At 36.1% G+C, this 10,592-nt stretch overlaps 1 protein-coding gene across 1 annotated transcript in view; it reads left to right on the forward strand.

Moving 5' to 3' along the window:
• The window catches only part of LOC136972828 (uncharacterized), a 96,272-nt gene extending 89,815 nt beyond the window's left edge, over window positions 1-6,457 (forward strand). Inside the window, exons 3-4 of the mRNA XM_067267464.1 lie at window positions 1,876-2,056; window positions 3,541-6,457. Coding sequence (XP_067123565.1) covers window positions 1,876-2,056; window positions 3,541-6,043 — 2,684 coding nt within the window. The 3' untranslated portion in view covers window positions 6,044-6,457. The remainder of the gene's footprint in view (window positions 1-1,875; window positions 2,057-3,540) is intronic.
• The last annotated feature ends 4,135 nt before the right edge of the window (window positions 6,458-10,592 follow it).

Raw genomic sequence — 10,592 nt, forward strand, 5'->3', positions numbered from 1 at the left:
TCCTTGCGATAAATATGTAAATTTAATTCGAATCTCGAATTAATTATGTTAATGTGTTTATGAACGTGTTGCTGGAAAAGTATCGATTAAGTCTGCTTTTTGTTCTTCGTGTTTTAGTTAGTTCATGTTGAAGTATGTTCGTGTATATTATAAATTTGTTAATGGGAAGTCTGCATTTGTTGAGAAGTCTGCATTTGTTGGGAAGTCTGCATTGGTGGAAAGTCTGCATTGCTGAAAAGTATGCATTTGTTAGGAAGTCTGCTTTGTTGGAAAGTCTGCATTTGTTGGGAAGTCTGCATTGTTGGAAAGTCTGCATTTGTTGGGAAGTCTGCATTGTTGGAAAGTCTGCATCGCTGAAAAGTATGCATTTGTTAGGAAGTCTGCTTTGTTGGAAAGTCTGCATTTGTTGGGAAGTCTGCATTGTTGGAAAGTCTGCATTTGTTGGGAAGTCTGCATTGTTGGAAAGTCTGCATCGCTGAAAAGTATGCATTTGTTAGGAAGTCTGCTTTGTTGGAAAGTCTGCATTTGTTGGGAAGTCTGCATTGTTGGAAAGTCTGCATTTGTTGGGAAGTCTGCATTGTTGGAAAGTCTGCATCGCTGAAAAGTATGCATTTGTTAGGAAGTCTGCTTTGTTGGAAAGTCTGCATTTGTTGGGAAGTCTGCATTGTTGGAAAGTCTGCATTTGTTGGGATGTCTGCATTGTTGGAAAGTCTGCATTTTTTCGGATGTCTGCATTGTTGGAAAGTCTGCATTTTTTCGGATGCCTGCATTGTTGGAAAGTCTGCATTTGTTGGGATGTCTGCATTGTTAGAAAGTCTATATTTGTTGGGAAGTTTAAGGAATTCTAGAAATTTCTAATTTTTGTTGAAATATTGTTAAAATAAACAGATTTTTCTTTAAACGTCGTAGATGCTTTGTATCTTGCTTTGCTAGAAAGCTTTAGTTTGATAACGTGTTTTGCTAAAAATTTTGAGAATATTTCGATGTTTTCTTACAAAATCAAAGAAAAATTCAAATCCCGTTTCTGTTATAAGCGTTCGAATTTTCTTGTCATACATTTCATTAGGATAAATATTCGTGTGTTGCTCACGAAATATCAATGCCGCTAGAACTAGTTACTACTTAAGAAAAACCTTAATTTAAAGCAAGAAATGATAGGATTGTATGCATAAGAACATTACAATGAATTGTCTTAAAAAGTTAATTTTAATCTAAAAAATACCTGAAGCTTAGCTTAGTTTTTAGTAACACCATTCTAAGAATCCGAAAACTTATCTACTGCTTGGCCATCTTAAAAAACCCGCGCATAGTACCCTACGAAAGCGATTTAACGTCCCACCCCGATTTAACACTCGTCAAAAAATTCAAATATCGCACCTCTCTATAACGTTACACGGGAATAATCCCGTTTATAACGTTACACCAGAAGCTCCAACTCCGAAAAAGAATGGCAATGCAACGCCATTGAAATCAAGAAAAATTGGCACTCCGCGATAAAATAGAGTTTTGTATCCATTCTGTGCCTTATTTTTCCTTAAACTAGATTCGTTTCTTTCAAAAAAAGGGGGGAAAGCGATACAGCTCAACACAGCAACCGTCTATACACATGGGTGATGCGAGACTCGGTGCTACTTTCTGGATCATTACTTTTCCTTAAGGGCAAAAGGAAACACACAGATGATATCTGCGAGCCAGAAAGCGGTATAGATGTCAACATGGAAGTAAAATGATGGTACAGGAAGTAGTTATGATTTATTTCCTTTTCTCTCCGACTTATATTCCCTTACTGCACTTCCTCTTAACGCGGTTTCTAAGCGTTATTGTTTGCCCTTTCTTCTAATCAACTTTTCTTATATTTTTTCCTTATTTTTTTAGGTTGTAACCGCACTTATTACGGTGAGATCGATATCAAATATCCTTTGAGAATTACTGAAAAGTTTCCAAGATCGCAACCTTACGTTTGCAAAATCACCTTCTTGGCCGATGGAGATGAATTTGGTGACATTATCCAGTTGACATTCCTTAATTTTCAACTCGGCACGCTGGAGGTTGATAAGTAAGCTTATTTATTAATAATTTAAATGATTTTTAAGCTTATATTAAAGTAAACATAATTAAAAATCGATATTTTAGCAGCGTATAAAGGCCTCTACAGGCTGATAAAAAGTCTTCGTAATAAACCTGTACAATGTTAAATCTCTATATATTATTATGTAAAATTATAATATAACCTGTATAAAGTATTTATAATGCAAAATTAGATGATAATTTTATATAAAATTCGTTTTATTATGTACGTATATAAGTATTTTCTTTGGTTTTTTTACGGCTTAACACGTTCAAATTGACTTCGTTTTTAAGTAAATTTGCGGAAAATTTTTCAAATTTACGTCACATAAAAATTTTTGACAGTTTGCTGATTCAATATTATTGAATAATTTTGCAATATTTTCAATTTAAATCTCTTTACTAAGCGTTTAAATTATATAAAAATGCTCCTTCTCCACCACTCTTACCATGCGACTAACCTCCATTTTAAGCAATTTTAAGCAATTTTATGCATTCTTTTTTATTAATTTTTAACTAAATTTTTAAATTAAAACATTATATTAAGCGGTCAAATATAAAAATTTAACGTTTCTGATAGGATATAACTGTAGAAACTAGGCAGAAACTAAACAAAAAAAGAAAAACTAAAGTGTCAGCAGTTGGGGTTCGTACAATTGTAATGGTAACAGAAAACGCTTAATGAACATCTCGTTTACAGAACCCCCTTTTATCTATAGTAAGGTTAGTAAATACACTTGCTTACTTCACACAAGAATTTAAAGGAAAAAATAATAAAAGAAAAGAAATTCGATAATGCTAAAAGTTGGTACCATAGTGTAACATCATCCGCAATTGACGACGACCTTTTTCAATACTTTACTGCTTCTTCTTTTATTAAATTACATCACGTAAATCCACTAATCCAAATTTAATTAAAATTTTTCAAAAAGGACTAAACACACGAATGAATCAACCGCGATACACGTGACAGTAATCAGTGTCTTTTCTTCTTCTTCCTCTTCTTCTTATGGAGTAAATTAAAGAATTATAGAAGATGGACTGGTGTCGTTTGCACTTCAGTAAATACCTTCATAACTTGGATAATTGAACTGCAATTTGAAAAAAAAAATTGTAGATCTAGAAATTCCCATTGTCATCTGTCCGTATGTCTGTCCTTCCTTAATCTCAAGAACAGTGTTTGATACATAAAATTCGAGACCAGAATTGGAAAGATTAGGGGTAGTTGGTCCCCACTAACTAAATATGCGATTTCAATTCAAACATTTTCCCTTGAATGGAATTACATAAATGACCGGCATTACTCTATTGTTATCAAAAAAAGTACGATGTACAGGGGCGAGACAGTACTAATTTGAGGTGGAGAGCATATATTTTAAATTTCGACGTTGTTACGTTGTCATAATAACTTTTGCTGGTTTTTAATTTATTTATTGAATGAGCGCTTGAATATATTCTTCTTGTTTGTTACAGGGACCAAAGTTCGGTGTGCCAGAAAGGGTACCTTCAGATCATCGAGCCATCTGAGATGTCCAACGATCGGCTGAGAAGCCAACAGCAAAGGGGATTTTACCGTTTAATGTCTGCATTAAAGCAGCCACCGGAACAACTTTCGAAATTATACGACGTTGGACAAGGTGAACCTCATTTCGGTCATGTTTGTGGTGACATCGTGGGCAGGAGCGCAACTTACTTTTCAGAAGGGAACAACGTTAGTTTGGTGATTGTCGTCCCGAGGAAGACTGTCGTACAACCGTTTTCGTTCAGCTTATATTTGACTTACAAATATCTTCCCAGCCGGCCTTCTTCTACACGCTATGGTACAGGCGGTTCACCATACTACTTGGGTACTAAAGTGGTCAATACTTACTGTGATCGGATTCTTGTCAACTGTCACCAGAAACGTTGCTTAGTCAGGTCCCCCAACTTCCCGGGATTCTATCTAAGAAATATAACTTGCCATTATTGGATAAGGCAAGATTCGATACCACGTGGGCAACACGCCCACATCACTCTTGCTCAGAATAACGAATACAAGATCTCCATTTACACGGGACGTTCGACTTCCAAGTCGTTCCCAGACAGCAGTACTCTGACTGTCGATTGTTACAGTGATGTCGTCAGGATCTATGACGGCTCTAACGTTAGTTCGCCTTTGCTAACTGAATTCTGTGGTGCTGGGGTATTACCCGAAATTACTTCGAGCAGCACGGAGCTGCTGGTAGAGTTGTACAGTGCCCCGAGTCAACTCTTACACAATTCATGGTTAGAATTGGAAATTAGTGTGAGATTCGTGGATTCTTCGGAATTTAGAGTCAGGAAGGGGTGTGATTTTGTAATAGACGGTTCCAAACGTGAACACGGTCTGATATACACACCGCGTCACACCGTGCCACGTAACACCACTTGTACTTATCACCTCATTGGTGCAACGCCGTTCCATCGGGTTTGGTTGTACTTCCTGTCCTATTTTATAGAGAACAAACATCAGTGGACTCACAGTGAGACGTGTGACGTCAATAGACTAGATGTATACGATTTAGACAAAAATAGAACACTGGACGAACCCACGTATCGTTTTTGTGGTAAGTCAACACCTAGGGTGTGTGCACGGGCCGCTGATCACCCGGATAACATACCCGTCCGTCCTTGCACCTATCCTTCTGACAGTTACATCTCTACTGGTTCCGAGATGATTGTTAAACAGAATTTCTTTGCCACTACAGAACTCACCAGTAAAACCAGTGCTTTTGTGGCCAGATACGAGTTTGTAGATACGAGCCAGGACGGTAGCCAAGTCAATAACACTCTATGTGATCGGAAATTCGAGAGGTGGTCCGGACAGCGTGGCACGTTCTCCTCACCACGCAACGTCTTCTTCTACGGACGTGGGGGGAGGGAAAACATCTCGTGCTCTTATTACTTTATGGGTTTGGGTAGTGAGAGGATCAGAATCACCTTCGTCAAGGTGAAGCTACGATCCTCGCTGTGTGACAATTACTACGATGACGTAGTGCAGAGGTACAAGTGCAGGATGTGGAGCGAAGATACGAGTTCGCGCCTATTGGTGAGCGAACAATGGGGTTACGTATTTTCACTGTTGGGTTGCTTGTGCAGCACGCTTTATGACAGGCAGCTGCCAGTTGTTATGGAGTCGGTGAGTAACAACGTAAAGATAACATTTTCCATCAACCAAATGACGCCTTACGAAGATTTCAAGGACTTTAATTTCGAGGCCCAGTACGAATTCCTCCCTTCGTCCTACTGTGACGAGGGATTGCATCGCAAATCTTGGTCTAGCGAAGGAGAGATGGTTTTTCAAACTCCAACAAACTTGGACGTCAAACAACCTCTGAGATGTCGTTGGCTGGTGGAAGCTTCACCCCACAAGTACCTATACCTGAAATTTAATGGACACGATGGCACTACCAAGTGCCCTAGTGGAAATCGCGTCATCGTGTATGCAGGTAACGACGTGCAACCTTTAGTTGTAGTCTGTATCCATAACGAAGCAAGGATGAAAGAAATCGACGTGTTTTCTAGCTCGTGGTATAATGAAAGTAACAGTTACACCACGGCTCATCTAAGGGATCACGTTTTTGTGGAAGTGATCGCGACTACGCCCACCATATTCACCATCAGGTGGATAGAAGTGACCAAACCTTTCTTAAAGACCCAATCAGGTCAGACGTTGAGGAACGTCAATTGCCTCTTCGAGTGTCCCGAATTAAATGCATGCATAAGTCCCGATTTGTGGTGCGATGGCACCGCGCACTGTCCGTCTGGTTACGACGAGGCACCCAATCATTGCCAGCACTTCCCCACATTATACGTGGCGGGAGGTGCGGCTGGTGCTGTTATTTTGTTATTGGTGGTGCTGGCTCTAGTCACACATCGCTGCAGGCAGAGGGGGAAATTCAAACAATCGCGTCCTGTGCCCACTGACGATTTGCCTATGGAGAGTCATCACGTATGAGGGTAAACAGGGGTGCCAAGGACTCTAAAAGTGCCTCAAGGAGCTGTGGTTATGCTGTGGTATGTGACCTATGTGCTCCGTAGCCGATTCCTGTATGTGAGTGAGTGTGTATGTCTGCTTGCATTTGCGTGCGTGCGTGAGTGAAGGAACCATCTGTTGCATGCTGTTTATTGTTACATAAACGGTATAATGCTCAACAATATGTAATGTGTGTCCATCTCATAAAAAATAATAATGATGATATGATGAAAATGAAGAAAAAAAAACACAAGTGTATGTTGATGTTCCCAAGTTGTCATACACTTAAGTTGCCATATTTATTGAGGAAAAAAAAACAAAATAATTGTGTAATTTATAAAAGTTTATATATGTGGATGAGCATGTTTGTAAATATTGATGATTCCTGCTACTTTTCATGGTGAGTTCTTGTCTTTACTTTCATACTTTGTGGTTGTTGTAACACTGCACGATCACGTGTAAAATTCAAAAATTCCTACACCAAGAAAGAAAATTTAATGGGCCAATCACTCTTTCCAACACAAAAAAGCTCTTAAATATTCACGTGTCAGAAGGCGCAAACAACGTGAAAAATTCGATTTAAGTGATATAATCACGCGAATTTCACATCGAAACGAAATGGTTATTTTTAAAATATTATTCTTCACATCATATTGAGTAAATCACACGTTATTGCTTCATGATTTATTTAAGCAGATTTTGGGAGTCAGATTTATACGTAGGATTCGAATTCGGATGAAAATTTCTGAAAATTTCTTGAATTTTCAAAAATTTATTTACTAAAAACCTAAATTACAACTTAGAGAAAGTGATACGAAAGCTAATTCTTAACGTAGGATGCGTATAATGTTAATAACTTCATTATTTTTCACGTCACACTCCTTCATTTGAAGTTCCTCAAGTACATAAAACCCATCGAGGATATCGCAGTTTATAGTAATAAATACAAAGATAGATTTCCGGTTAGATGCAACGTTACACTTTAAATTCGTAAGAACAGGGCCATTAACCATTGTACAAGCTAACTTGCCTTCCTATTTGATTGATACACACAACTTGTTTAAAATCAGCAAGCAATTTGGCTTATCTCTCGCTAAGATGAGATAAATTGCTTACAAAAAGCACTGTTAACTAATTTTTTGGGCCACCTGTATATTTTTTACCTTAATAAAACGGATGTTTGTTACATAGAATACGTATAAAATTTAAATCTTTGTATAATATACGATTCAAATTTGAAATTTGTTGTGGATTATCATCAATTCAGCACCATCCAGCAATATTCCATACAGTTATAATCTATCTTGTAATATCTTCTGCACCCATTATCACGTGACTCACCAAAATCGCTTGACCCCAAAGACATCACGTCCTTTACCAAGATTGGAATCTTTGCCATCATCAAGAATGGGTCAACAGAAACCACCATAGATCGATTCAGTTGACCCATCGTTGATAATGGCGAAGATCTTCGATGTGGGTACCTAAGTTAATAATGAGTACATACATTTCAGCAAATCAGAATTCTTTTTACATAAAAATCACTCGATTTACCAATCGATTGGTAGAGAGCATCAAGTTCTTACTATAATTGAAATCTTCCCACTATCAACGATGCGTCGGCAGAAGATAAATAAGAGGGATTCTATTGAGCCATTCTCGATAGTGTCAAAGATCTTCGTTTTAGGAAGACCAAACCATAATCAGCACGTAAATTTCAGCTAATTGCGCATTGTTCCATGTATAAAAATCACGTGACTGTTTGGGATCGTTGCCATTGTCAAGGATGAATCAAATAATCTACGATGGATTCTGTTGATCCACCTTTTTTATAAAGGCAAAGATCTTCAATTTAGGAATCTCAAACGATAATCAGCATATAAATTATGCATTTTTTCATTAAAAAAATCACGTGATCCACCGAATGTAATCACGAAACTCGCGCTTTCCTATTTTTCTAATCTCTCAAATCACATTTTACAAACCAAAAAAGAACCAAGAAATTAAAATGAAATTTCCCTATGTTTCATCACAGTTCCAACTCCCAATTCACAATATATTTAAATTTAGAATAGGAATAAATGATATATATATATATATATATGTAAAAAATAGTGGGATAACAGTTCACATACCTCATATTTCTCGATCATTCAGTATTAAATTGCCAGAGGTTTTGAAAGATGGTTCTTCTATAATCGTGCTAAATCGAATATATAGGTTTCCCTTTTTTTGTAGTGTGCAGCTCCTAACTTTACTATAATCTCTCTTAAAAAAAGAAGAAGAAGAGAGAATGGTAGTTGTGGAGGAAGAGGAGATATTAAGTGACACACTGTTGAATAAATCTTTCACAACGAGTGGTAATTTGAAGGTATTGAAGCTTTTTGTGATATGGCCCTATAGATTTCTTTATCCTCTTTCAGTCAATGTGACTATAGACAGACTTGCAAGGATTTGGTATTAAGTGTCCAAACTTTCACTTGATCTGTTCTAACTCTAACTACATCTTGCCCTTCATAATCTTCTTAGCGTGTTTAGCAACAAATGACCCCCATTTTCCTCCCTCTTCCTCCTACTCCTCCTCCTCATCCTTCTTCTTCTTCTTGACTTGCGAGATCTTCTATAACTAAACCATTGTTTGGCATCGATTTGTTTTCCACACTTTATTTTTCTATTTTTGTTTTTTTTTTTTTTTTTGGTAAAAATAAGTTTTAAAAATGTTTAAACGGAAAGAAAAAGCCTTTTACTTTTAAAATATAATGAGGCGCGAGAGTGACGATCGTGTGATTTAATTGCAAATTTTATAGGATTTATTTTCTGTTTGTATCCATTATAAGTTATTTGCCTGATGAAATGTGTTATACAAATCGAGTGATTGATCAATCGCATGATTATGCTTTGTCTGGTGTTTTGATTGAGTTATTACGCTGCTTTTATTAACTTGTTAATCAGTCACGCGATTGTTTGCGTACTTCATTAACCAATCGGGTGATTGTTTAGCGTTCGATTAACCAATTACGTGATTCTTTTACGTGCTTGATCAATCGCGTGATCGTTTAGTGATTGATCAAACAATTACGTGATTACTTATCTGACTTTTTACACATCTTCGGGCCGAATAAGAAACCATGCAATTTAAAAATAGCAAGCACTTAATCACGCGATTTAAACACAAATTTTGTTTATAATCACCCTACTAGAATCACTAATTTTGCTCGACTTTTTTTTAAGTTGAATGTGTTTATATCGGCTATAGTATTTATCTAGTTGAATACAGAATTTAAATCGGGTGATTTAGGGAATTAATTACGTGATTACCTGCTTAACTCACCGGAATTTTCAATATCTTCCTTCCTGCAAGTGAAGTGTTTAGATAAAATCCGAAAATCACATGATTCAACAGAAAAATTACTTAAACAAATCGGCAATTTAGTAGTATATCACGTGATTAAAACCCACATTTTTAAATAATTACCCAGCTTTTTTAGGGTAAATAATTATAGTCACGTGAACTTAACATCATATTTTCTTTTATAACTTTATTACAATATTGTGACGTTTGAAAATCGAATATTACATCAAACAATCGAGCAGGCTAATCGATCAGGTGACTACAATGTCAAATTACATAACGGAAAGCACGCAATTTAAGACATATTCGTATCAACCAACCGAACGATCACGCGATCGATTTAATGCTCTAATCGATCACCTACTTCGCGAACAAATCGCGTGATTTTAGAGCTACGGCAGAGTAAAATTATCCAAATTTTATCATCATCTTGACATGTGATTCCGATACAAATCATCCGAAAAGATCACGCGACATTACTAAATAATGACACGTAAATGGCAAATTATCTGAAGAAGTTGATGGATGATTCATGCATCTTTCTGGAATACAATCACGCTTCTAGAACTAAATCACGAACTAAAAAAATCACTGTTGTTAATTATAAATGATTTATCTGATTTTAAGCGCTGATTTAGTGCAATTATTACCCATAATTTATTAACCAACAGCATAAAATTTAATATCATAATATTTATTAAAACTACAAAAATTTAACAGCATAAAATTTATTAAAACTACAAAAGTGTGATTATGTAACAATGAATCACACAAAAATTTATATTGTTTTCTTGTAAGAATTACAGTCCACACTTAACTGTAATTCGTAAGATGAATTACATCCCCACCCAGCTCTGTTGTAATGCAATTAAACACTCACAATTCATCAATGAACACATTAAAATCACAAAAATTTGATTATGCTTGATAGACTCACGCGATAAACGAGTGATTTTACAAGAACTACTATTCAAAGTATTTATAACATAAATTTCATTCTTATTTGGCTCTGTATAACGTCATTAACACTGAGAATTTATCAAATTAAACAGAAAAACTGATTAAAATCACAGAAATGCGATCACATAAAACTGAACCACGCAAAAATCACACTTTATATAACAATAATCATTAAGATTTTTAGTAATTCTAATTTATTAGTTGAATTATATTTTAATT

The sequence above is a fragment of the Centruroides vittatus genome, unplaced genomic scaffold (genome assembly GCF_030686945.1).
Source record: "Centruroides vittatus isolate TY-2023 unplaced genomic scaffold, ASM3068694v2 contig_3020, whole genome shotgun sequence".
NCBI lineage: Eukaryota > Metazoa > Arthropoda > Arachnida > Scorpiones > Buthidae > Centruroides > Centruroides vittatus.